This window comes from Alosa alosa, chromosome 16 (assembly GCF_017589495.1).
Source record: "Alosa alosa isolate M-15738 ecotype Scorff River chromosome 16, AALO_Geno_1.1, whole genome shotgun sequence".
NCBI classification, from domain to species: Eukaryota; Metazoa; Chordata; class Actinopteri; order Clupeiformes; family Clupeidae; genus Alosa; species Alosa alosa.
The window spans coordinates 27,400,991-27,428,195 of record NC_063204.1 but is presented as its reverse complement, the minus strand read 5'-3'; the positions used below and the strand labels follow the sequence as shown (position 1 = coordinate 27,428,195).

The 27,205-nt window shown below is 49.0% G+C and overlaps 1 protein-coding gene across 1 annotated transcript in view; it reads left to right on the top strand.

Annotated features, from left to right (window-relative positions):
* arfgef1 (ADP-ribosylation factor guanine nucleotide-exchange factor 1 (brefeldin A-inhibited)) overlaps window positions 1–27,205 on the top strand; it is a 66,038-nt gene that overhangs the window by 23,288 nt on the left and 15,545 nt on the right. The window contains exons 7-29 of the mRNA XM_048265888.1: window positions 963–1,120; window positions 2,705–2,724; window positions 2,854–2,970; window positions 3,268–3,362; window positions 4,665–4,700; window positions 5,510–5,640; window positions 10,296–10,530; window positions 11,399–11,498; window positions 11,588–11,727; window positions 12,486–12,594; window positions 15,130–15,331; window positions 15,748–15,859; window positions 17,215–17,420; window positions 17,734–17,818; window positions 18,074–18,239; window positions 20,004–20,155; window positions 21,084–21,212; window positions 23,279–23,437; window positions 23,893–24,037; window positions 24,626–24,716; window positions 24,846–24,886; window positions 25,435–25,604; window positions 26,181–26,332. Of these exons, the coding sequence (XP_048121845.1) occupies window positions 963–1,120; window positions 2,705–2,724; window positions 2,854–2,970; window positions 3,268–3,362; window positions 4,665–4,700; window positions 5,510–5,640; window positions 10,296–10,530; window positions 11,399–11,498; window positions 11,588–11,727; window positions 12,486–12,594; window positions 15,130–15,331; window positions 15,748–15,859; window positions 17,215–17,420; window positions 17,734–17,818; window positions 18,074–18,239; window positions 20,004–20,155; window positions 21,084–21,212; window positions 23,279–23,437; window positions 23,893–24,037; window positions 24,626–24,716; window positions 24,846–24,886; window positions 25,435–25,604; window positions 26,181–26,332 (2,951 nt within the window). The remainder of the gene's footprint in view (window positions 1–962; window positions 1,121–2,704; window positions 2,725–2,853; window positions 2,971–3,267; window positions 3,363–4,664; window positions 4,701–5,509; window positions 5,641–10,295; window positions 10,531–11,398; window positions 11,499–11,587; window positions 11,728–12,485; window positions 12,595–15,129; window positions 15,332–15,747; window positions 15,860–17,214; window positions 17,421–17,733; window positions 17,819–18,073; window positions 18,240–20,003; window positions 20,156–21,083; window positions 21,213–23,278; window positions 23,438–23,892; window positions 24,038–24,625; window positions 24,717–24,845; window positions 24,887–25,434; window positions 25,605–26,180; window positions 26,333–27,205) is intronic.

Below are 27,205 nucleotides of genomic sequence, written 5' to 3'. Positions count from 1 at the left end.
TTAGCTTACGACCTCACCAAAAAGCACTCAGCAAGCCAGATAAACCGTGTGTGTGCGCCATTATGTTCAGTATAAAAAGGTTGGACGAGAAGGCTGCATTTTCTTCCATAGAACCATAGTGCAAGCCCCTAAGACACATAATTAAAGAAAGTACATCTCTTTCTGGGAAGACAAACAGCCTGGTAATGACACACTGTGAACGGGGTGGAAGAGTTTGAAATGTTTAACCTTTAATGGTGTTTGCAGTCTGTTGACTTGTGAGAGCAGGTCTTTTTATGCCTTTACTGTTTCTTCAAGATCTAACGGTGCTTGGGGGTGGGGGGTGGGGGGTGCCATATAAGCATCACATACATAAGTCTACTGTTGAGTTATGCCATTCTTTTGTTTTAAACAGTACAGCCCAACACAAGTGCATCAGTCGATGACACGAAGCATGGATGCTTTGCTTTTGCATTAGACCGGATCATTCTTTCATATGCATGTCCTTTGATTTCCATGTAACAATGCATTTGTCGACACATACAAAACTGAGATGATTGATTGAGCGTGTTTCTGTCTATGGTTCTCTGAAACGTTGGCTCCTGGGCCTGCTCTAGGTGTCCTGAGCCCTTGCTTGGCTTTGGGCCCGAGTCTCGCCTGTGGATGCAGGTGCTAACAAGTTTGGAATTGCAGGGGGTTGTGAGGTGGTGTGTGAAATTATTGTGTCAAAGTATAGTAATCCTTTGCCTGTGTGTTTGTGTGTTCTGTACGTGTGTGTTGTGTGGGGTGTGCATCTGTGCGTGTGTTTGTGTGAATCTGTGTGTCTGTGTGTCCATGTCACTGTGTGTGTCCATCCATGTCTATGTGTGTATGTGTTTGCTTGTGTGAATCTGTTTGTCTGAATCTCTGTGTGTCTGTGTGTGTCTGTCTGTGTGTGTGTGTGTGTGTGTGTGTGTGTGTGTGACCCCCCTCCCCACCCCCAGCTCCAGGAGGCGAAGCAGATGGAGCGCGAGCGGCACCGGCAGCACTCCCCCCTCAGTCAGCAGGAGCCGGACTCTCCCCAGCAGCCCCAACCCCAGACCCCCCAGACCCCCCAGACCCCGCAGACCCCTCAGACGCCCCAGACGCCCCAGACCCCTCAGCCCCCCAGACCCCCAGACCCCCAGACCCCCAGACCCCCAGACCCCCAGACCCCCAGACCCCCAGACCCCCAGACCCCCAGACCCCCAGACCCCCAGACCCCCAGACCCCCAGACCCCCAGACCCCCAGACCCCCAGACCCCCAGACCCCCAGACCCCCAGACCCCCAGACCCCCAGACCCCCAGACCCCCAGACCCCCAGACCCCCAGACCCCCAGACCCCCAGACCCCCAGACCCCCAGACCCCCAGACCCCCAGACCCCCAGACCCCCAGACCCCCAGACCCCCAGACCCCCAGACCCCCAGACCCCCAGACCCCCAGACCCCCAGACCCCCAGACCCCCAGACCCCCAGACCCCCAGACCCCCAGACCCCCAGACCCCCAGACCCCCAGACCCCCAGACCCCCAGACCCCCAGACCCCCAGACCCCCAGACCCCCAGACCCCCAGACCCCCAGACCCCCAGACCCCCAGACCCCCAGACCCCCAGACCCCCAGACCCCCAGACCCCCAGACCCCCAGACCCCCAGACCCCCAGACCCCCAGACCCCCAGACCCCCAGACCCCCAGACCCCCAGACCCCCAGACCCCCAGACCCCCAGACCCCCAGACCCCCAGACCCCCAGACCCCCAGACCCCCAGACCCCCAGACCCCCAGACCCCCAGACCCCCAGACCCCCAGACCCCCAGACCCCCAGACCCCCAGACCCCCAGACCCCCAGACCCCCAGACCCCCAGACCCCCAGACCCCCAGACCCCCAGACCCCCAGACCCCCAGACCCCCAGACCCCCAGACCCCCAGACCCCCAGACCCCCAGACCCCCAGACCCCCAGACCCCCAGACCCCCAGACCCCCAGACCCCCAGACCCCCAGACCCCCAGACCCCCAGACCCCCAGACCCCCAGACCCCCAGACCCCCAGACCCCCAGACCCCCAGACCCCCAGACCCCCAGACCCCCAGACCCCCAGACCCCCAGACCCCCAGACCCCCAGACCCCCAGACCCCCAGACCCCCAGACCCCCAGACCCCCAGACCCCCAGACCCCCAGACCCCCAGACCCCCAGACCCCCAGACCCCCAGACCCCCAGACCCCCAGACCCCCAGACCCCCAGACCCCCAGACCCCCAGACCCCCAGACCCCCAGACCCCCAGACCCCCAGACCCCCAGACCCCCAGACCCCCAGACCCCCAGACCCCCAGACCCCCAGACCCCCAGACCCCCAGACCCCCAGACCCCCAGACCCCCAGACCCCCAGACCCCCAGACCCCCAGACCCCCAGACCCCCAGACCCCCAGACCCCCAGACCCCCAGACCCCCAGACCCCCAGACCCCCAGACCCCCAGACCCCCAGACCCCGTTAATTTAATTTAATTGAATTAGTTTAATGTATTTGGTGGTGGTAATGGTGGTAATGCCTACCGCTCTGTTGTTTTTGAAACATTTCTGGGGATGGGAAGAAAAGATGGTGGAGTTCATCTCCTTTGACCTTGACATTTCCTGAGTTCTCTTTGTTGAAATATCAATGAACTGGCTGTTGCGTAAGAACCGAATGGTGCCTCTGTGTCTCTGCACATTATATCAGTGGGGCTGTACTAACCTTCAGTGTCTAAATGTTCTCATTAAAGACCAAATTAGAAAACGCATGGAGCCAGGGGGACAGCAATGTTACAGAACAGCCAAGCACGTTAAATCTTCATTTTAATAATGCAGTGAATTGCTACGTCTTCACAGGTGCAGCACAGAACAGCATGGACGCTGTTGTGGAAGAAGGGACTCCGAACTATGAAGAAAAGGCCCAGGAGATTGTTCAGAGCATCCTGCAGGAAGTGGTCAACACAGTGGCAGGAAGTGAGTTTGGTTTCATGCACTGGGGCTGGTTAGTGTTCCATGTAGGTGAATTAGTGACAAGCCTGGCTAAACTAACTCAGAGTAAGTGCCAGTCCTTCTTATAGAAGGTATTCAGGCCTCATAGACTTTAATGAATTAGTTAGGATTGCCACATTGCTGGCTGACAAGGGAGGACTGTTTGTAGCTTTATGGAAGTGAAGTGACTAACCACAATAACTCCTTATGCTGGCAAGCACTTGAAGCTTGTCCTTGTAGTCGGTGCTATTTTTACACATGCATATTCCACCATCCCCAAAGGGCACTGCCTGGACCCTGTTCATCTGTGTTCAGATGCCAAGGATGGGGGCGGCGAGGCCGAGCCTGAGGTCGAAGCCGAGCCTGAGGTCGGCCGAGCCTGAGGTCGGCCGAGCCTGAGGTCGGCCGAGCCTGAGGTCGGCCGAGCCTGAGGTCGGCCGAGCCTGAGGTCGGCCGAGCCTGAGGTCGGCCGAGCCTGAGGTCGGCCGAGCCTGAGGTCGGCCGAGCCTGAGGTCGGCCGAGCCTGAGGTCGGCCGAGCCTGAGGTCGGCCGAGCCTGAGGTCGGCCGAGCCTGAGGTCGGCCGAGCCTGAGGTCGGCCGAGCCTGAGGTCGGCCGAGCCTGAGGTCGGCCGAGCCTGAGGTCGGCCGAGCCTGAGGTCGGCCGAGCCTGAGGTCGGCCGAGCCTGAGGTCGGCCGAGCCTGAGGTCGGCCGAGCCTGAGGTCGGCCGAGCCTGAGGTCGGCCGAGCCTGAGGTCGGCCGAGCCTGAGGTCGGCCGAGCCTGAGGTCGGCCGAGCCTGAGGTCGGCCGAGCCTGAGGTCGGCCGAGCCTGAGGTCGGCCGAGCCTGAGGTCGGCCGAGCCTGAGGTCGGCCGAGCCTGAGGTCGGCCGAGCCTGAGGTCGGCCGAGCCTGAGGTCGGCCGAGCCTGAGGTCGGCCGAGCCTGAGGTCGGCCGAGCCTGAGGTCGGCCGAGCCTGAGGTCGGCCGAGCCTGAGGTCGGCCGAGCCTGAGGTCGGCCGAGCCTGAGGTCGGCCGAGCCTGAGGTCGGCCGAGCCTGAGGTCGGCCGAGCCTGAGGTCGGCCGAGCCTGAGGTCGGCCGAGCCTGAGGTCGGCCGAGCCTGAGGTCGGCCGAGCCTGAGGTCGGCCGAGCCTGAGGTCGGCCGAGCCTGAGGTCGGCCGAGCCTGAGGTCGGCCGAGCCTGAGGTCGGCCGAGCCTGAGGTCGGCCGAGCCTGAGGTCGGCCGAGCCTGAGGTCGGCCGAGCCTGAGGTCGGCCGAGCCTGAGGTCGGCCGAGCCTGAGGTCGGCCGAGCCTGAGGTCGGCCGAGCCTGAGGTCGGCCGAGCCTGAGGTCGGCCGAGCCTGAGGTCGGCCGAGCCTGAGGTCGGCCGAGCCTGAGGTCGGCCGAGCCTGAGGTCGGCCGAGCCTGAGGTCGGCCGAGCCTGAGGTCGGCCGAGCCTGAGGTCGGCCGAGCCTGAGGTCGGCCGAGCCTGAGGTCGGCCGAGCCTGAGGTCGGCCGAGCCTGAGGTCGGCCGAGCCTGAGGTCGGCCGAGCCTGAGGTCGGCCGAGCCTGAGGTCGGCCGAGCCTGAGGTCGGCCGAGCCTGAGGTCGGCCGAGCCTGAGGTCGGCCGAGCCTGAGGTCGGCCGAGCCTGAGGTCGGCCGAGCCTGAGGTCGGCCGAGCCTGAGGTCGGCCGAGCCTGAGGTCCTCTAACGACACTCAGGTGAGAACACACAGTTGCGCACTTCATCAGGTACCACCAGGTTCTGAAGATCGTTCAGAATCAAAGCATTGAAATAAATTATCCTGGCCAATCCAGCTGTGGACATTCATTGCCTTGTTTTCTTCGTTCTTTTGGGCGTCTTGACTACTTTTACCAGCAACTTCTTGGATGCATCCAGCTAGGATCTGGTTGGACTCTTTGAACCATATCTGTGCCGAAATCGGAGCTAGATCTTGGCCGAATCCGCATCAATGCAAGCCGGTGTGCCGTCGAGGCTTTCCCGCTCCATCCTGCAGGTTTTAGTCGTAGTGGTAATCAAACGCACATGGCTGTAATGTGCGCACAGTGCACACCCGATGTCCCTCAGGGCCAGCATTAGCAGCATCAGGTCTGCTAGACTGAGCCAGACTCTGTGGTAGGTCTCCAGATGCAGCCTACAACAGCCAGGAGTTAGAGCAGTGGGCTTTTAACTAAAGGAGTGGAGGATGGTGTTTGGTTGCTATGCTACAGGGCTGTGCGCTGCTTATTTAACCTGCTGACAGCAGTGGGTCTTATGTGGGCTAATGACTGTATTAGTGTGGCCAAGTGATTCATCTGATGACTTATGTTCACAAAACCAAGCAATGAATTTGGATTAAAGTTGCTAGGTTTGATGAATATCAGTATGTCTACAGGAATCCTAACTATGAAATTTGAACTTTGAACTGTGTTGATGACAACAACAAAGCATGTTTGTTTGATTTTTTCAGTGCCAGTGTTGATGTTTTTTTTTCATTATATTTTAACTACTCTGCTTTGTTGTGTTTTAGGAATCGGGAACTACAGGGCCTGCACCTGGTGCCAAGTTCTCCCACATTCTGCAAAAGGATGCCTTCTTAGTTTTCCGCTCTCTCTGCAAGCTGTCTATGAAGCCCCTCTCCGATGGTCCCCCAGATCCAAAGTAAGCCTCCTTTCCACCCCTGCATAAAACCACCCTCCTGAGAAAATACACTATATTTCCCCCCACTGGACATAACCAGAGGGCCTAATCACATCTGAGCTGGTTCAATACAATTTGTGAATGTGGTTGCCAACTGGGTTGCATTCACAGAGGACTGCAACTTTTCCAAATCTGATTGGCATGCTATGTGTAAGTGGATTTAGTGAATCTGGTTTGTGTATGTAATTCAATCCAAGATGGCTGGTGTCCTGCATAATGCTGCTGTGGCCCTGGGGAGACCTAGAGGGAGAGAGGTGGTGCTGTGAGAGGGGAAGAGATGGCGCTGTGAGAGGGGAAGAGATGGCGCTGTGAGAGGGGAAGAGATGGCGCTGTGAGAGGGGAAGAGATGGCGCTGTGAGAGGGGGAGAGATGGCGCTGTGAGAGGGGGAGAGATGGCGCTGTGAGAGGGGAAGAGATGGCGCTGTGAGAGGGAAGAGATGGCGCTGTGAGAGGGAAGAGATGGCGCTGTGAGAGGGAAGAGATGGCGCCAGGAGAGGGGAAGAGATGGCGCTGTGAGAGGGAAGAGATGGCGCTGTGAGAGGGGAAGAGATGGCGCTGTGAGAGGGGAAGAGATGGCGCTGTGAGAGGGAAGAGATGGCGCTGTGAGAGGGAAGAGATGGCGCTGTGAGAGGGAAGAGATGGCGCTGTGAGAGGGAAGAGATGGCGCTGTGAGAGGGAAGAGATGGCGCTGTGAGAGGGAAGAGATGGCGCTGTGAGAGGGAAGAGATGGCGCTGTGAGAGGGAAGAGATGGCGCTGTGAGAGGGAAGAGATGGCGCTGTGAGAGGGAAGAGATGGCGCTGTGAGAGGGAAGAGATGGCGCTGTGAGAGGGAAGAGATGGCGCTGTGAGAGGGAAGAGATGGCGCTGTGAGAGGGAAGAGATGGCGCTGTGAGAGGGAAGAGATGGCGCTGTGAGAGGGAAGAGATGGCGCTGTGAGAGGGAAGAGATGGCGCTGTGAGAGGGAAGAGATGGCGCTGTGAGAGGGAAGAGATGGCGCTGTGAGAGGGAAGAGATGGCGCTGTGAGAGGGAAGAGATGGCGCTGTGAGAGGGAAGAGATGGCGCTGTGAGAGGGAAGAGATGGCGCTGTGAGAGGGAAGAGATGGCGCTGTGAGAGGGAAGAGATGGCGCTGTGAGAGGGAAGAGATGGCGCTGTGAGAGGGAAGAGATGGCGCTGTGAGAGGGAAGAGATGGCGCTGTGAGAGGGAAGAGATGGCGCTGTGAGAGGGAAGAGATGGCGCTGTGAGAGGGGAAGAGATGGCGCTGTGAGAGGGGAAGAGATGGCGCTGTGAGAGGGGAAGAGATGGCGCTGTGAGAGGGGGAGAGATGGCGCTGTGAGAGGGGAGAGGTGCTTACTCTTGGTGTCAGGAATAGTCCTTTTCCCAGAAGAGCTGAGCTGTCATGGTGTGTGTGTGTGTGTGTGTGTGTGTGTGTGTGTGTGTGTGTGTGTGTGTGTGTGTGTGTGTGTGTGTGTGTGTGTGTGTGTGTGTGTGTGTGTGTGTGTGTGTGTGTGTGTGTGTGTGTGTGTGTGTGTGTGTGTGTGTGTGTGTGTGTGTGTGTGTGTGTGTGTGTGTGTGTGTGTGTGTGTGTGTGTGTGTGTGTGTGTGTGTGTGTGTGTGTGTGTGTGTGTGTGTGTGTGTGTGTGTGTGTGTGTGTGTGTGTGTGTGTGTGTGTGTGTGTGTGTGTGTGTGTGTGTGTGTGTGTGTGTGTGTGTGTGTGTGTGTGTGTGTGTGTGTGTGTGTGTGTGTGTGTGTGTGTGTGTGTGTGTGTGTGTGTGTGTGTGTGTGTGTGTGTGTGTGTGTGTGTGTGTGTGTGTGTGTGTGTGTGTGTGTGTGTGTGTGTGTGTGTGTGTGTGTGTGTGTGTGTGTGTGTGTGTGTGTGTGTGTGTGTGTGTGTGTGTGTGTGTGTGTGTGTGTGTGTGTGTGTGTGTGTGTGTGTGTGTGTGTGTGTGTGTGTGTGTGTGGCAGCAGACAAACCATATCAGGAGTGGGATAGTGTGGGATAGTCTTTACAGTGTTTTTATGACACAACTCTGCAGATTATTACCCAAGTATTAGTGCTTATGCCACATTGCTGAAGTATCCATTAAGTAAACAAGACCTGCCTTACCAGATGATTTTAAAATGCAATATTCATTCACAGTTGCAGATGTTGAGTTTCTACCTTCATTGTTTTTGGTACAGTCTTCTAAAGTGTATCTATTTCTAAATCAGTCCCTCAATAGCAGTCAGCGGTTGTTTGAGGGTGTTGTCGTGTTGTTGGGCCGGTTTGAGGGTGTTGTCGTGTTGTTGGGCCTGTTTGAGGGTGTTGTTGGGCCTGTTTGTTCTTTGCCAGAGAGCCCTGCGTTGAAGAGATGCAGTGATTCAGCTGTTTGGCGTCCTCCATATTGATTGCTTTGGGGACTGGTGCGGCCGTCCAGTCTCAAAATGAGAAATGGTGTTGCGCCACCAGAATACTCATTCCAGCCTCTCAAAAGGTCCTCCATGCTCAGTGTGGAGGTTATTTATGGCTGAATTATTGTGCGTTTTCTAGATGTATGGCTCAGTGTTTGCTGACTCATTTGAAACAAACAAATGTATGTTTCTGTTGACAAACAAACGCGGACATGATTAAGTAGTAACATCCGCTTTGTCGTGTTTACAGGGGGAAAAAACAGTTTATTTTGTTACTTTTTGTAAAATCTGGTTTAATCCAATTCTGTGGCGGAAGTGAACAGGAGAGCATTAAATCTTGCGTGTAGAAAGAGCCGTTGTCCACTGGGCGCGCTTGCACTCACTGTCCCGCTCTGAAGGTATGCCATATAAATCACTTCCTGTCATTGTTCAAACTATCTATTAGAATTCTGGTGGTTTTACAATGTGGCGAAAACATGTCTAGACCTCAATGTTGTGAGAACAGTATATTACAGGGATCTCATGATACAATTTCATAATATGTTGTGTTATAGTGCTCTATTTACCAACACAGATGTGCACACACACACACACACACACTCTTTCACACCCAGACACCCACAACCCTGCCCCAAGAGATTTACCTCACAACTACTTCAACTGATAACTTTCAGTTGAAGTAGTTCACATCACATAGCAAGAAAGAATGATTTTCTGTCTTAATAGAAGGCTATCTGAGGGTGTGGCAGCAGACAAACCATATCAGGAGTGGGATAGTGTGGGATAGTCTTTACAGTGTTTTTATGACACAACTCTGCAGATTATTACCCAAGTATTAGTGCTTATGCCACATTGCTGAAGTATCCATTAAGTAAACAAGACCTGCCTTACCAGATGATTTTAAAATGCAATATTCATTCACAGTTGCAGATGTTGAGTTTCTACCTTCATTGTTTTTTGGTACAGTCTTCTAAAGTGTATCTATTTCTAAATCAGTCCCTCAATAGCAGTCAGCGGTTGTTTGAGGGTGTTGTCGTGTTGTTGGGCCGGTTTGAGGGTGTTGTCGTGTTGTTGGGCCTGTTTGAGGGTGTTGTTGGGCCTGTTTGTTCTTTGCCAGAGAGCCCACACGTTGAAGAGATGCAGTGATTCAGCTGTTTGACGTCCTCCATATTGATTGCTTTGGGGGACTGGTGCGGCCGTCCAGTCTCAAAATGAGAAATGGTGTTGCGCCACCAGAATACTCATTCCAGCCTCTCAAAAGGTCCTCCATGCTCAGTGTGGAGGTTATTTATGGCTGAATTATTGTGCGTTTTCTAGATGTATGGCTCAGTGTTTGCTGACTCATTTGAAACAAACAAATGTATGTTTCTGTTGACAAACAAACGCGGACATGATTAAGTAGTAACATCCGCTTTGTCGTGTTTACAGGGGAAAAAACAGTTTATTTTGTTACTTTTTTGTAAAATCTGGTTTAATCCAATTCTGTGGCGGGAAGTGAACAGGAGAGCATTAAATCTTGCGTGTAGAAAGAGCCGTTGTCCACTGGGCGCGCTTGCACTCACTGTCCCGCTCTGAAGGTATGCCATATAAATCACTTCCTGTCATTGTTCAAACTATCTATTAGAATTCTGGTGGTTTTACAATGTAGCGAAAACATGTCTAGACCTCAATGTTGTGAGAACAGTATATTACAGGGATCTCATGATACAATTTCATAATATGTTGTGTTATAGTGCTCTATTTACCAACACAGATGTGCCTGAGAATCTTAAATTGTGTAGCCTATATTTAGTGACCTAACATATTGATTAATGATGTCTGGATTTTACTGAGACTGGAACACTGAACACTGGATTTTACTGAGCAGCAAAAACAGAACTGATTGGTGATCTACACGGCAGTGGCGAAAGGGTTTGGTGGAGGTGTGCTGGCTTGTATTGAAAACAATGGAATCTATTGTAACCGAACGTTGAAAGTGGAGCATGCCACACTCATGTTGGTGCCTGTGTGCGGGGGCCTTCAGTGTCCTATTATTAAATGCACTGACCACAGCCTTCCCTGGCCACCTGCTCTCCTGATGAACCCCAGCAGTGTCACAATAACCAATTAAGCCTCATGTCGCCGCCATCTGCCGTGTTAATGTTGTTGTCTCGCTTCCATGTTGAACTTTGACCTTTGATGTTGACCTCCTACCCTACCCTGCCATGCCCTGCCCCTCTCCGCAGGTCCCACGAGCTGCGGTCGAAGGTGCTGTCGCTGCAGCTGCTGCTGTCCATCCTGCAGAACGCCGGGCCCATCTTCAAGACCAACGAGATGTTCATCAACGCCATCAAGCAGTACCTGTGCGTGGCGCTCTCCAAGAACGGCGTCTCGGCCGTGCCCGAGGTCTTCGAGCTCTCGCTCTCCATCTTCCTCACGCTGCTGTCCAACTTCAAGACCCATCTCAAGATGCAAATTGAGGTGTGGTGCTACCCCATTCCTGTGACACACACACACACACACACACACACACACACCACACACACACACACACACACACACACACACACACACACACACACGGCCCCCCACCTACTTGCAACTGTTCACATCAGTCAGCTGAGCAGCTTGCTGACAGGGTGAAAGTAGGCGAGAGCTGTCCAGAAATGAAGTCCTGTCATTTTGCCCAGATGCAGCGCAATCTTTCACTCTCATCCTCCCTCCTTCTGTCTCACTCCGTCTTCCTCTTTCGCTCCCCCTCTCCCTGTCCAACTCCGTCTCTCTCTCTCTCCTCTCTGGCTGCCTCTCTCATTCATATACCCCCCCTCCCTCTCTCTCTCTCTCTCTCTCTCTTATTCACTCACTCACTCTCTGTCTCCCTCTCCTGCTTAATCTCTCCAGGCCTCCCATCCATCCTTCTCCCTATCTTCTCCCTATCTTCTGAATACTCTCTCACTCTCTCATTCTATCGCTCATACACACACACACACACACACATACACGTTCCCTCTTTCTCTCCTCTCTCTCTCTCTCTCTCTCTCTCTCTCTCTCTCTCTCTCTGCGTATCTCTTTCCCTCGTTCTCCCATCTCTTAAGCCCATTGGTGGTGATGTGATGTACTGCCAGCGGTCAGGGTGTCTAAGATGCATGTTCTTCTTACCAGCACGCCAGTCCATCTGCCACGTGTGTCTCCGTCCGCAGTTCCGTCCTGTTTCAGACATCACTCCTCCTGATGATGCCGCTTCTCCACTTCCCAGCCGTCACTGCTGAATGCAGTGTGTCTGTCAACGCCAAAGAGCTTAACGTTTTTCTTGTGTGTATAATTGCTTCTGTGTCTTCTACCTCCTCAGGTGTTTTTCAAGGAGATTTTTCTGTACATTCTTGAGACGTCCACTAGCTCCTATGACCATAAGTGGATGGTCATTCAGACTCTTACCAGGATATGTGCCGGTGGGTAACCTTGAAACTCTTTCACACCTCCCCCAACTGTCCTTGTTTTTTCAAGTATTGATTTTTTTTTTTCTTGTCTGTGCTTTCAGATGCCCAGAGTGTGGTGGACATTTATGTGAACTATGATTGTGATTTGAATGCTGCTAATATTTTCGAAAGGCTCGTCAATGACCTTTCCAAGATTGCACAGGGACGTGCAGGCCATGAGCTTGGCACGACCCCCGTACAGGTGAGAAGGCTGTTTTCGGGCTGTTTAACACACTGGATTTGTCACTGTCAGCCAAGACACACAGTAATGAATAAAAAACCTGTGACATTTTATATTGGCAAAGCTTCTGTTTTAGCATTCTATTCTTCGTGTTCTCAACTTCTGCAATGCGACATTATCCGCTTACTGTTCGGAAGTCAACCTGCTGTATTCCTTGAAATCTTCTGAAAACGTTTTAAATCCCTGTGGTAGAATCCTAAAATAATCTACTTTGTAAGCGAAGGAAAAGTTGTGGAAAGGTGCTGTGTGCCAAGAAAAGTCATAGAAAAGGTTCCATATGGAACTTTCTTGGCATGGAAAGTTTCAACAAAGACTTATTCTCAGGGAAAATAGAGTATAGCACGGTGTCTAAAGCTGAATTTCTAAGACTTCCGCAAAAAAAAAAAAACATTGAACAAGTAATTCCTAGCAGTTCCAAAAAAAATCCTAGCATCTTATTATTAGACATTGTATCTTGTGCATATACACTTAACCATACTCTCTATTATATTTTACTCTTAACCATACTCTCTATTATATTTTAGTAAATTGTGTGACATTTATTTCCTACTGAATTGAGCAGTATCTTTAGATCATTTACATTTAACTTTCCTCAGAATACCTATTTTATAACCTCAAATAGTAAAAACAATTCTATTTTATTTGTTTTCCTATGCCTTTTTGAGACGGTAATCCTCTACGCGTCCTCATATGAACCTGTGTGTGTGTGTACGCCTCAGGAGCTGACCCTGAGAAAGAAGGGGCTGGAATGTCTGGTGTCCATCCTCAAGTGCATGGTGGAGTGGAGCAAAGATCAATACGTCAACCCCAACTCCCAGACCAGCCTGGGTGAGAGCCGGCAAACACGCCACACATCCATCCATGCACACTCACACACACACACTCATTGATAGGTCTAGCTGTGTGCTATAGGTTCCGTGGGCTGAGAGAAATGTTTGTCATTGGAGCGGCGCCTTGTGAGATACAGATGGAAGCTACAGTGGAGCATGCATCACATCAGTCAAGCCCCTGTGCACTGTGTGTGAGCCCGTGTAGATTGTGTGTGTGTGTGTGTGTGTGTGTGTGTGTGTGTGTTTCATGTGCTGCTCTGCTAGGCGTGGTGTCACGGAGCCCAGTGCTTTTTTTACACATCCACATGCACCGAGCCTCTCATGCATAAACAATGTTGGTGTTTGGAGACCCCCGTCGCCGTGGAGGAACCCGCCGGAGCGCTGACGGTTCTGGCAGGACTTTCATCTTAATCAGGCAGATGAAAGGCAGCGCTGCATCAACGATGTCACAAGATGGAACTCCTGGGAATGAGATTGGGTTGGGGGGGGTTGGGGGGGGCAAGTCTCCAGGGGGTGGATTGCAGATTGTGGCCGGTGGACGGGGATAGCAGTCTCAGGGAGAGGAGGATTGTGGGAAGGTTAGTGGAGGCCCAGTGCCTGTAATCCTCTGCTCCTGCAGCCTGCCCGGGATCAAACAGCAGCCGCGGCACGTCAGGCATGGCTGCTCTCCCAGCCCCAGTGAATGCAGGCAAGGCTAATACCTCGCAAGACCTTAGGCTCAGGCTCAGACTCAGACTCGGGAGAATTTAGTGCGCTTAAACCAGGGCATTACACGGGGAAGCCACTGAAAGCACCCCCCCAAATCTTAACGGCAAACCCACAGCATTGCAAGATGAAGCGTTTAATGTTTAATCTTCACGGAAGTATGTTGTGACCAGTAACCAGAACCTTTCAGTTGGAATGTAGATGGCAGAGAGACTTTATTGGTTGTTAAACTAGGGCATGTTAGTAATAGCATTGTAGGGTGCTATGCAATTGCCTGTCAGGGCTCTCCATTCTGCTGCAACAACCCCCAGTTATTATCAACTCCACTATATATCGATGTACCAGGGCCACTTCATTAGTCACTGTGCTAAGGCGAGATCGAGCGCCACAGCCCCCTGGGGTGGTCGTGAAGTATAGCGCCATGCCAGGATTATTCAACTACTTGCTAGTTTGGCTTTCTCCCAGACCCATGTACAAGCTCATAAAAACACACACACAAAAACATTCACTGTTGGTATCACAGTATCATTTTACTATGTGAGTCAGCTAATGTTATTTCTGTGCTTGTTTGAAAACATTTACTGCTCAGCTACGCTAGCAGAGCAGCTCTGACCTTGTCTGTTCTTTGTCTTGCGGGCCAACATCAAAGTGAGAGCAGGTAATGGCGCTGGCTAGTGTCTTGTGTTTTTGCTAGACATGTCGTCATAGTGACTGTAGAACTGATTAAAGCGGGGAGGGTTCCGTTAAGGTGATTGGGCTAGAATGGAGCTCTCTAGATCCCTTCATGCAGTAGCTCACCTCTAGATCTGTTTGCCTCGTCTGAGATGAGGTGTGTGTGTGTGTCACCTCATGTGTTTGCTGCGTGTGTACTTTTGCCAAGGTATTTCCACTGTAAATAGTAATGCTTCTAGGCAGTAGTAGCCATGCTTTTTTATGCGTCTGTGAAACTGTGTTTGTTGTGGCTGTTGTAGCAATAGTCTCCTGTGCCCTCTGTTCAGTGGAGTAGGTGAGCAGTGCAATCCACCTAGCCTACCTCTTCCTCCCTCCCTCTCTCTCTGTCTCTCTCTCTCTCTCTCTCCCTCTTCTTTCTCTCTCGGCTTGAAAGGAGATGCCTTGCTGCCGTCTCTGGTTTCCCCCCTGCGGTGATGCACTGAATGTTTTAGCGAGTTTCCGATGTGTAATAGGACTCCTATTTGTGTGCTGTGCCCAGCCTCCAGTTCTCCTTACAGACTGTGGTGTCGTTATCCTCCGGGCTTGGCACCGTAGGGCTGTAACCGGCCACCTCACCACTCATGGAACCAGAGTACAGGCTTTATGGGAGGCCAAAGTCTTTATCGGAGCCGTGGCCTTCCTTAATGTTCCCTGAACACTCACTCTCACTCTCTCTCTCTCTCACTCACTCACTCACTCACTCACTCACTCACTCACTCACTCACTCACTCACTCACACACACACACACACACACACACACACACACACACACACACACACACACACACACACACACACACACACACAAATGATCAAGCACCCCGAGACAATTAACCGTGTGCACACACACACAAACACAGTGGCAGTGTAGCACCACAGAGAACAGACTGAAACCCCAGGCAGTTTTCTTCCTCCAGCTAGAGTGCTAATGAATCATTTTGCTGTGTCACTAACAACCCTGGCAGCAGATTGCTGCAAACTGCAGACGATTTAAATGGGCCTCAAATCTCATCTTAGTTCCTCTTCCTCTTTTTGTCTGTGTGTGTGTGTGTGTGTGTGTGTGTGTGTGTGTGTGTGTGTGTGTGTGTGTGTGTGTGTGTGTGAAACCACCCTCAGGTCAAGAGAAGCCTTCAGAGCTGGACACAAATGACAGCAAGCACCCGGAGACTATTAACCGCTATGGCAGCATTAACTCTCTGGACTCGACGGCCTCCTCGGGCATCGGGAGCTATAGCACACAGATGTCCGGCACCGACAACCCCGAGCAGTTTGAGGTCCTCAAGCAGCAGAAGGAGATCATAGAGCAGGGCATTGACCTGTAAGCTCACCTGTCCTTTCATCTGTCTCAACCACCTGTGCGATACTATTTCCTGTTCCGTATGTGTGCATAGGATAAGTGTTTATCTTGCTCAATAAAGCAAATAATATTGTTTAATTTCAGCTCAGAGTAGTTAAGTTCAGTTCTTTTATAGTGCATTTATAGTATTGTTCAGATCAGAACAGGGGGCAGCCGTGGCCCACGGGTGGCCCACGGGATCAAAAAAGTATATATACTTATACTATACTTAGAACAGATCAGACTACTGGGCAGAACTACAGGTGTGCTAGACAGGTATAATTTGCAAGTAAGGCCTCTAACACAAAGAAAGTGTTCTTTGTGTGTATAAAATGACCATGTCTGCAGCTCAGATAACCTCTACAGTGAAATGGCATCACGTCTGGTCACCTACACAGGTTCAACAAGAAACCAAAGAGGGGCATCCAGTACCTGCAGGAGCAAGGCATGCTGGGAACCACTCCGGAGGACCTTGCCCAGTTTTTACACCAAGAGGACAGGCTTGATTCTGTAAGCCACCATTACCCTCCCAGTTTGTAATTGTCTGTTAAATCAATGCTGAGTGGATATATTCAGAGTGAATATATTCTAACCCCCCAACACACACACACACATGTTAGTGGCCTTAAAGGTAATCAGTTCATGGGTTGCATCAGGTCCCTTGCCACAGGTGTATAAAATCAAGCACCATGCAGTCTGCATTCATAAACTATATGTGCTTGATTTTATACACCTGTGGCCTGATGAAACCCATGAATAGCTTGTAATGTGACTGGATTAGTAAATATGGTACCTGACTGAAGCTTAGATAGATCTTACTCACACCAGGAACGGTCATTATAAAGATGGCTATCTTTAACGATAAAAGAATCAACACTTACCAATGATAAAGAAAGTCTCTTTTGTGTTGATGAATGTGATGGCTAAAATTTGATGGATTCTGATTGGCTGTCATCTTTTTATCATTTTCAAATTCGCTCTGAAAGAGATCCCCAACGATATCGATCTTCATGTCGTTATCATTATAGTTTATGTGTGGATGTCCTCATTCATTATAGCTAGGACAATACTCTTTTGCCATTATTGTTCTAATTATCGTTCTATGGTACCAGGTACCTAACTGAACAGTAGCTGATTGTAGGATCATCTTGCAGTACCTGAATGACCCCATACATTTTAGTTGGGCAATCTCCTGCTCTAATGATTTATTTGGCCTTCCTTGTGAGTGACCATGGCTGGAGGCACTTCTTGTGAAGTGCGTGCGTGTGTGTATTTGCTCTTGCATTTATTCATGTCAGCCCCCCTGGGCGACTTATTATGGTTGTAATCAGAGAGTATGTGTAAAGTGGATATATATACATACACACACACACACACACACACACACACACACACACACACACACACACACATACTCCTCAAGGCTAATCTGACAGTCGGCTGAAGTGACAAGAAATGTGTGTTTACCGCCACATTTTATGGGGAAATGGAGGAGACTGTCTGAGCACTGAGCATTGTACTCCACTCTCACTGACAGCAGGCTGGATTAGTATGCCAAAGGGCTCCTAATTAAATAGTGACACACACGAACAGCTTCTGCTGCCGCTGATGTGCAGAGCAAGGAAAGTTGTGTGTCTAGTAGAATTCTGCAGTCTCTCTCTCTGTCTCTATCTGTCTCTCTCTCTCTCTATCTGTCTCTCTCTTTATCTGTTCCTCTCTGTCTATCTGCCTTTTTATCTGTTGATTTATATGACTTGTTCTATGATCTATTGATCTCTCTATCTCTGTATCTGTCCATCCCTCTATCCTTCTATCCCTCCATCCCTATCTCTCACTCTGTCTCTCTTTGTCTGGACTCCCTGCAGACTCAGGTGGGAGAGTTTCTGGGGGACAACGATCGCTTTAACAAAGAGGTCATGTACGCCTACGTGGACCAGATGGACTTCCAGGGCAAGGACTTTGTGTCGGCGCTCCGTTTGTTCCTCGAGGGCTTCCGTCTCCCTGGGGAGGCCCAGAAGATTGATCGGCTGATGGAGAAGTTCGCTGCTAGATACTTAGAATGCAACCAGGGGTGAGTGCGCTCCCCAGCGAGGTCATCTGATGGGCCGTCTCCATGTGGAGATGGAACTGTGCCGTCTTGATGTGGGAGGAAAATGTTCAACCTCAGTGTAACATTCATATCTCTCTCTCTCTCTCCCTCTCTCTCTCTCTCTCTCTCTCTCTCTTATGTGCTCTCTCTGTCTACCAAATTCAGTTTAAAAATTTGAAATTAAAGATACATATTCTGGAATTAAATGAACATATTTTTCAATTCTAAAATTAAAATGTACCATATTTATAATTTATCATGTTACCCCCCAACCCCAAACCAATGTTTCCCACAGACAAACCCTGTTTGCGAGTGCAGACACTGCATACGTCCTGGCCTACTCAATCATCATGTTGACCACAGACCTCCACAGCCCACAGGTAATGGCTCATCAAAAAACCCATCTGGACTTAAAGCATGCTGATATTATGTTCACATATCAAACCGGACAGTCAATAGACATTATGAGACAGAGGTGCAGAGAGTGTGTATCAGCATGATCATGACGAATTTTATGAAAGTCCTACGGAGTGTCTTTGATAAGTGATATCTTGCCATTTTACTCTGATTTGCTGATTGCCGGGGGAGTTTTGGAAAGGAGAGCATCTTTATCATATTAATCTTTCTTTTGAAAGGTAAAAAATAAAATGACAAAGGAGCAGTACATCAAGATGAACAGAGGGATTAACGACAGTAAAGACCTCCCAGAGGAGTATCTGTCAGCCATCTACGACGAGATTGCCGGCAAGAAGATTTCTATGAAGGAGACAAAGGAATTAACCATCAAATCTAATAAACAGAGTGAGTCCTCTCCTCTCCACACTCTTTTCCTCTCCTCTTGATCCTCCTCTTCCTTCTCTCCTCATCTTGTTTTCTCTCATCTCTTTTCTTCTTTTCCTCTCCTCTACTCTCCTTTCAGCTCTCCTTTCTGCACCTTCTCTTTGCTTCTCTTTGTCTTTTCTCTTCTCTTCTTTTCTCGTCTCTTTTTTTCTCTTCTCCTCTCTCCTCGTGTCTTCCCTCTCTCCCCCTTCCTCTCTACCTCGTTGTGAACACAGACATTTTCTTAAATATGGCGTCTGATTGTCATGGCTTATTTTACAGCCAGTGCAGCCCCTGAATGACTTGTTTGATGGAGTTATGAATCAGTCGTTTGATTCATCGTCCATAGATTCCATCTCCAGTGGCATGACTTGCCTGGCTGAATTAGCAGAAGCCGTTTGAAATGGAGGGCACTGCAGCCTGTAGGAGGTGAATGAGTGGGCTCGAACATGATGCCTGGATAGCATCTGTGATTGGCGTTAAGTGTTTGGAGTGATTTGTGGTGGATTGGCGTGATGTTATCATGGTTCAGATGGATCCAGAGAGAAACAGGAAATGTTGAAAATTGTGTTTGGTTTTGAAGTAGGCTGCCAGAGTATTAGGCTCTCTGATTCCTCTGGCCCTTTATCACCATAATATCTAACAAATATTTACATCATATTAAGTGAGTCAGGATGTGGATCTGTTTATGAACAGGATGGGAAACTCATCATGATCTAGATTATCATTTTAGGCTTAGCCATTCGGAAGTAAACATCTGCTGGATATCATTTTAAAGCATGAAGTAATGTTAAACCTTATGGAGTGAAGTAGAGAAACTTTAAAGGCAGTTGTGAGTTGGCCGAGGTGGAGCCTATTGGTCACAGCATTACTCTTCCACCTGTTCCAGACGTGGCCATTTACAAGCAGACATGTGCGATGTTGCACATAAAACCATAACCACATGTAAGGTCTTAAAGGTGTGTGGAGGGTTTAACGTGTCTGTGGTGAGGCTTTTAAGGTAATCGTAATGCTGCTTTACCTGTGAGAAGGAAACACCTGCTGTATGCCATGCTAAGCATTATAATGCTGTTCTGGTCTAAGCAGGAAGTCTCAAAGGCAGATGTAGGATGGCAGAGGTGTGAAGTGTATGGGATTATAGTCATCTTCTGTAATCCAAGGACTAGATGACTAGTCCCAGGTGTGGTCTGTGAGAAGCAGACTCCTGTGGAGCAACACATGACACATTTTACATCATAAAGAGTTTTGAGAGAATAAGGTATTGCTTCTGGAAAGAATGCAGGAGTTGTTGGAAAGTACTGTGAGTAGCAATTGTGTCCATTCTGTCTCCGATATGGTCAGGGAGAGCCACATAGAGTATAACCTTTAGAACATACAGATGTTAAAGAGAGAGTGTGGAACTCTCTTGAAGGAGTGCAAACGTAAGAAAGAGTTGTGGTAAGCCTGCGCAAACGTAAGAAAGAGTTGTGGTAAGCCTGCGCAAACGTAAGAAAGAGTTGTGGTAAGCCTGCTGGCCTTGCTGTCCCAGAGGCGTCTGCGTAACAATACATAAAGCATTCTCCCATACAGATCTTTGAGTGTGACGGTGGTGAAAGCGATGTATGTTCTGATGGTGTATGGATGTTAACACGCTGTGTGTGTGTGTGTGTGTGTGTGTGTGTGTGTGTGTGTGTGTGTGTGTGTGTGTGTGTGTGTGTGTGTGTGTGTGTGTGTGTGTGTGTGTGTGTGTGTGTGTGTGTTGTACAGGTGTGGCCAGTGAGAAGCAGAGGCGGCTGCTGTATAACGTGGAGATGGAGCAGATGGCCAAGACGGCCAAAGCCCTGATGGAGGCGGTCAGTCATGTCCAGGCCCCCTTCACTAGCGCCACACACCTGGAGCACGTCAGGCCCATGTTTAAGGTAGGGCACACACACACACACACACACACACACACACACACACACACACACACACACACACACCTGGAGCACGTCAGGCCCATGTTCAACAAGGTAGAGTACACACACACACACACACACACACACACACACACACACACACACACACACACCTGGAACACTTTAGACCCATGTTTAAGGTAGGGTTCACAACTCATTTTTTAGGTTGAATACACATACATTCATGAAGTATTAATTCGTCTGCACACACACACACACATGCAAATTCTTATACTTAAAAAACATGTGCCTGGCTGGCCTAAGCACCATATTTATGGTTCAAGGTTGTAAACCCCTCTTTAAATCTGAGTTCAAAAACCGCCACACAAGGTCTCATCCTGTGTACAAATAACAATAATTTTACAGCAAACGTTGTAATACTGTGCTTAAAACAGTCTTTAGGGAGTCATCGTGATTCCTCAGGTTCTGTGGCGCCCCCTCCTCTCAGAGGAAGCAGTTTCTGAGTTGTGACTGTGCCGTGTTGCCCTAGTTACGTCTGCTCACTTAGTGGTGGTCTGGTCTCTTCATCATTATTGATTTGATCACTGATTTCTTCTGTGAAGTTTTCCTCACTATTGATTTGTTCACAGATCCCCACAATGCTGTTTTTCTCACTATTGATTTGCTCACCGATCCCCACGATGCTGTTTTCCTCAATATTGATTTGTTCACCTGCTGATTTGCTCATTTAAAGTTTTTCTCATTGATTTGCTCACTGGTTGTCACAGTGCTGTTGTTTTTCGCAGCGATGTCCTCACTCCTCCTCTGACTCTCCCAATGTGGAGGCTTGAGAGCATGGCTCTGCCAAAACTGACCTGTCTCCTCTTCCTCCTTCTCTTCTTCTCCTCCACCTGATCTTCCTCATCATCCTCTTCCTCCTCCTCTTCAGCTGGCATGGACGCCCTTCCTGGCGGCCTTCAGCGTGGGCCTGCAGGACTGTGATGACACCGAGGTGGCCTCGCTCTGTCTGGAGGGCATCCGCTGTGCCATCAGGATAGCCTGCATCTTCACCATCCAGGTAACTTGGTCCAGCCCAGCCTCCATCTATTAGCTTTTTTGGTTCACTTTTGTTAAAGGGTTTGGCGGGTGCCCTTGGGGACGGAGTTCCTACTCCCCACTCATTTAAAATTTCTGTCCTCTCTGAATTAAAGTCAAAAGCCCCAAAAATAAACCAAAAAAAAGTAACTAGTTGTGGATCCTTGGCACATACACAGTGTGCTTGGTAGGGGTATAAAAAAGTCTGTGCGTTCTTTAGTGTTGCACTGAATTGTTGCTCCTACAGATACAGTATCTTCACTCACAACCAACTCCTGTAAAGCCAGGCCTTGGAGAATTTGTGCCAATAATAATTTGGGCTAATTTACCACATATAAAAAAATCGAATAAAAGGGAAATTTGTTTTTGAGCCGCAACAAAAGTGGTCTTGTTAGTTTTAATGGTTTGTGTCATCTCTGTCAGTGATGAGATGTGACTGCCTGTCACTTAGCTGAGAGAGCAGCGAGGATACAGGACCTTAATTCACTTAATAACTGTCCCCGAAATATTGCATGTCATGAAAATGACAGTGTCATCATCACTGTCCTGACACACACACACACACACACACACACAGATACAAGTACATTTAGATACACACAGACTCAAACACCTACATTCAAAGACATTCTCTCTCTCAAATCAAATCAAATCAAATGGTGCTTTATTGGCATGAATAAGTAAAGTCACTGTTGCCAAAGCTACAAGTATAACATGTTAATAATCAACTTTACATAAGTATTGGTATAGAGATAAAAAGAAATAATGAAAGGAAAGGGAAAAAAAATATATAATAATAATAATGAAAGGATAAATGGTAAATGGTATTAAAAGGACAGTAATAGCTTCAGCAATAGTGCTATACTGTAGGAAAAAATAGAAATAAAAAAAATGTATTATTGTAAACACATTATATGCCTACACTTGCAGATACATCTACATAAATCAATTTGAGGTAAATAGCAATACCTAATATCAAACATTAGTATTTACATGTACACAAAGGGGATAAACTCATCAATATGCCACATACATGAAAGTTACAACTTTTCTCTTGTTTTATGGCAGGTCATAATATAATCTGCAGCTAGGCATGAACAGTTTGGTTCCTCTCCCAATAATATATATAGTATATATATAGTGTTGTTCTTTTCTTTCTATCTTTGATGTCATTTAAGTATGGGGCTATACAGTAATTTCTGTTCAGGGTTCTGTAAATATCTAGTTTGTCATTCGTTTTTATTTCTTCCTTCCAGAATTTAGTATAATGCATCTGATTTGTGTTGTCAATTTCTTTCAGTATAGATTTTGTCATGTGACTTAGGCTGTTTATGTTATTTTTGTTGGCAATTTGGAATAAGGGGTCACACTTCTGGGTAAGGGACTTGTGCTTGAAAGCCTTATGGTGGTATGTGCATCTCTCTCTCTCTCTCTCTCTCTCTCTCTCTCTCTCTCTCTCTCTCTCTCTCTCTCTCTCTCTCTCTCTCTCTCTCTCTCTCTCTCTCTCTCTCTACACATACACACACACACACACACACGCGCGCACACACACACACACACACATCGTCAGGAGCAAATAGTGCAAAGAAGGGTATAGACAAGGATGAGAGGCTGTTAGAGCATTAAGAGCTGTGGGCGATGTGATGAGGAGATGGCTTCTTTTGAGATTGGCTTTGCCAGTGATAAATTGCAAAGATCGAAGACTCCTCTGAGAACTCCCACTAGGTGATAATTGAAAAACATCATTTAAAATGCATGAAAAATGAACTGTGGGTTCAGGGATTTTTTGAATCTGTCTTTGTCCAACCCCTCTCTAGAAAAGCTAAATGTAATTATATAATTATTCATTACAGTCATGATTAATGCCTACTCTCAGTTTTTCTACAAAACAATTATGTGTCGACTTAAGCCAGTGTGGAGAAATGTCCCACATTGCGAGTGTGTGTGCGGGTGTGCTAGTAATGTGTAATGTATACATAATAAATGGACACCTCCATGTAACTCTGCTGGTACGTCCCCCTGTCCTGCCCTCTCCTTCCCCTGCTGTAGCTGGAGCGGGATGCGTATGTCCAGGCTCTTGCTCGCTTCACCCTGCTGACCGCCAGCTCGGGCATCACTGAGATGAAGCAGAAGAACATCGACACCATCAAGACCCTCATCACCGTCGCCCACACAGACGGAAACTACCTGGGCAACTCATGGCTTGAGGTCAGCTAACTCAGCCAAACCCGCCCAGGAATATGAATTTAAACAAGCTTTCTGCTATGGTCTTTTGTTAGTCATTTGTTTCAGTGAACTGATGCCATTTAGACACTGTAACAAGTGGAAACTCTATACTGGATTTGGATGCACCTTTGATATGCAGAGACATGGGAGGGTTTTGACTTGATATTCAGGGATGCTTTGTATCATTAATGTGATCTTTAGCACAGAGATAGCAGTGCTGTTGCCAATAGCTAATAGTGCACTTATTAGCCACTAGAACCGTATGTGTGTCTGTGTCTGTGTGTGTGTGTGTGTGTGTGTGTGTGTGTGTGTGTGTGTGTGTGTGTGTGTGTGTGTGTGTGTGTGTGTGTGTTCCTGGTCTGAGTTCAATGTAAAGTGTGAATCTCTGTGTTTTGAGTTGAGTGTAAAGTGTGTCTCTCTGCCTGGGTGTCCTATAGATCCTGAAGTGCATCAGTCAGCTGGAGCTGGCACAGCTCATCGGTACTGGGGTAAAGGCCCGCTACATCTCAGGAACGGTGCGCAGCAAAGACGGCTTCATCACCAGCACCAAGGAGCAGAACTCCGACGAGTACCTGGGGCTGGGTTAGTGTTGAGCACGCACGCACACACACACACAAACACACACACAGACACACAAACACAAACACACTCCCACACCAGCACTAAGGATCAGAGCTCCGACAAGCACCTGGGGCTAGTGTTGGACACACAGACACACACACACCATACAACACAAACACACACACACACACACACACACACACACACACACACACCACACCAGCACACACACACCACACCAGCACTAAGGCACAAAGCTCCAATGAGTACCAATATGAAACTGCGCTCTAGCAAACACTGCATCATGGTACACTGCATCATGCTCTATTACACAAGTACCCATAATGGTTGACCTGTAGGTATTATAGGTTATCAGCAATTTGAATTTGCTGATGGGTATGGCGGCCATGTCAAACTGTGGAATAGAGTTAGATCTTTTTAGCACTTTATCAAAGGGGGAGTTCAGAGCGGGTGAACTTTCCTCCACTTCTTTGAAGCTGTCGCTCTGCATCTCCCTCACAGAGGCCTTGAGGGTGGGGGCAGATTTCTGATACCGCGGCAACGTAATGACTCCGCTCTCATCCGCCTCACTTGTCATTTGGTTCACAGTGGGGGGGACTGTGGATCGTAAGCAGATCGCCAGCATCCAGGAGTCCATCGGCGAGACCAGCTCACAGAGTGTGGTGGTGGCTGTGGACAGGTAAGGAGACAGTGGACTGATGTACTGGACACGGTCCATCACACATCACTGATTTCTTCTGCTGCTACATCTTTGGCTGTTTGTGGATAATCAACACTGACACATTTTTTGGGGGGGGTCTTGTTGTAGGATATTTACAGGCTCCACCAGACTGGATGGCAATGCAATTGGTAAGTAATGTACAGTTTGTACACTACGCCACTGTGCATTATGGCACACTCTATGTAAAATACATTATTATTCCACTACACGTGACACATTATCACTATGATTACTTTATTGAATAATTGGAAACTGGCCTAGGATGAATGATGAAGTGTTTGTGTGCATGTGCATAGATTGAACAAAAATACACTAACCACATATGCTTAATACATACTATAGACATATACTAAGTAAAGTACACATACATATAAGCACCGTTCAGCACCATTTTATTACACAGACATGTGGTCATCTGAGTGTTTGAGTGAATTGTTATTGCATAATTCTACATAGAGGCTTGTAATTGGGCCAAAACGATGCCAAACTGATAGTGGATTGTATGAGTGAATAGTAATGTATAGATGAATGTGTGAGTGAATAGTAATGTATAGCTGAATGTGTGAGTGAATGGTAATGTATAGATAGAACACCTCACTGCACCTCACTCCCACCCTGACGTGCAGTCACGAGAATCCGTGTGATGCCAATTGTGTGTGGCTCCTTGTGCCCCCAGTTGACTTTGTGCGCTGGCTGTGTGCCGTGTCCATGGACGAGTTGGCCTCGCCTACACACCCGCGCATGTTCAGCCTGCAGAAGATCGTGGAGATCTCCTACTACAACATGGGCCGCATCCGCCTGCAGTGGTCCCGCATCTGGGAGGTCATCGGGGACCATTTCAACAAGGTAACAAACGTCCCTCCCTTTCTCGCTGGGTTCAGTCAAGTCCATCCAGCCGCCCGTCTCAATAATAGATCAGTGGGAAAAAAGAGCCAAGAGGTCGAACGTGCTCGTGTACTCTTTTGGTGCTGAATGTGCTCAGGCTCAGTGGAGCAGCGCATCTTTTATTCATCCAGGGATTGTTTCACAGCAGTGTGTGTGTGTGTGTGTGTCTGTGTGTGTGTGTGTGTGTCTGTGTCTGTGTGTGTGTGTGTGTGTGTCTGTGTGTGTGTGTGTGTCTGTGTGTGTGTCTGTGTGTGTGTCTGTGTGTCTGTGTGTCTGTGTGTGTGTGTGTGTGTGTGTGTGTGTGTGTGTGTGTGTGTGTGTGTGTGTGTCTGTGTCTGTGTCTGTGTCTGTGTCTGTGTCTGTGTGTCTGTGTCTGTGTGTGTGTGTGTGTGTGTCTGTGTCTCTGTGTGTCTGTGTCTGTGTCTCTGTGTCTGTGTGTCTGTGTCTGTGTGTCTGTCTGTGTGTCTGTCTGTGTGTGAGAGAAAAGTGTGTGTGTGTTAAAATGACTGGTGTCTCCCTCTCTGTTCCTCTGCTCAGGTCGGTTGCAATCCTAACGAGGACGTGGCCATCTTCGCCGTGGACTCTCTGCGGCAGCTGTCCATGAAGTTCCTGGAGAAGGGGGAGCTGGCCAACTTCCGTTTCCAGAAGGACTTCCTGCGGCCGTTTGAGCACATCATGAAGAAGAACAGGTGAAAGACAAACGCAATAGAGAGACCCAGACATTCATTACACACTCAGCACGGCCACATGAATCAAACATGCCCCTTAGAGAGAGAGAGAGTGAAAGAGAGAAAAAGAGAGAGAGAGAGAGAGAGAGAGAGAGAGAAAGTGATCAGACTGAGAAATTCAGTCAGTGTGATTAAATGCTAATTGGAAGTGAGATGCTAGCCTGCTTGATTAGTGGCGGCTGAAGTGGCTCTCCATAGTGGCGGCTCCCAAAGGCCACTGAAGGAGCGCTGGCATAATGAAGGGAGAGAGGGCAGTGGCTCTACCCAGGACCTGCCTAGTGCGGATTTGTGCCCTGCAGTGTCCAGTGAAGTTTCCACATCTTCTCTCTGAGGTTAACTTGGGAGTAGAGTCCGAGATGACTGTAGAAATGAAATCCTAAATTTTCTGTGGTGGGTTTATGCTGTCTAAAAAAGAGCACCTGCATTGCTAAAATGAAGGGGAAAAAAACACAAAGTGTGTGCCCAAGTGTGAAGTCAGCAGGAGTTAAATCACTCTAGCAAATTCAGTCGCTGCCAGATGCACCATCACAAGGCAGATATGTTATCAACCACTAACCACTTTAACACACACACACATACACAATGAAATGCTGTTGAAATTGCAAAAAGTTGCTCTATATATATGAGAGAGAGAGAGAGAGAGCTCTCTGGGCTTGTAAACTCCTCCTCCCCAAAACGCACACACACACACCTCTGCTTTCTCCTCAGACTGCTTGGCCCGCCACCTCTCAGTCTTTCTCTCCAGTCTGCTTTTGTCCCCCCTCTCTCTCTTTCACTCTCCCTCTCTCTCTCTCTCTCTCTCTCTCACTCCCTCTCTCTCTACTGTGCTACTGT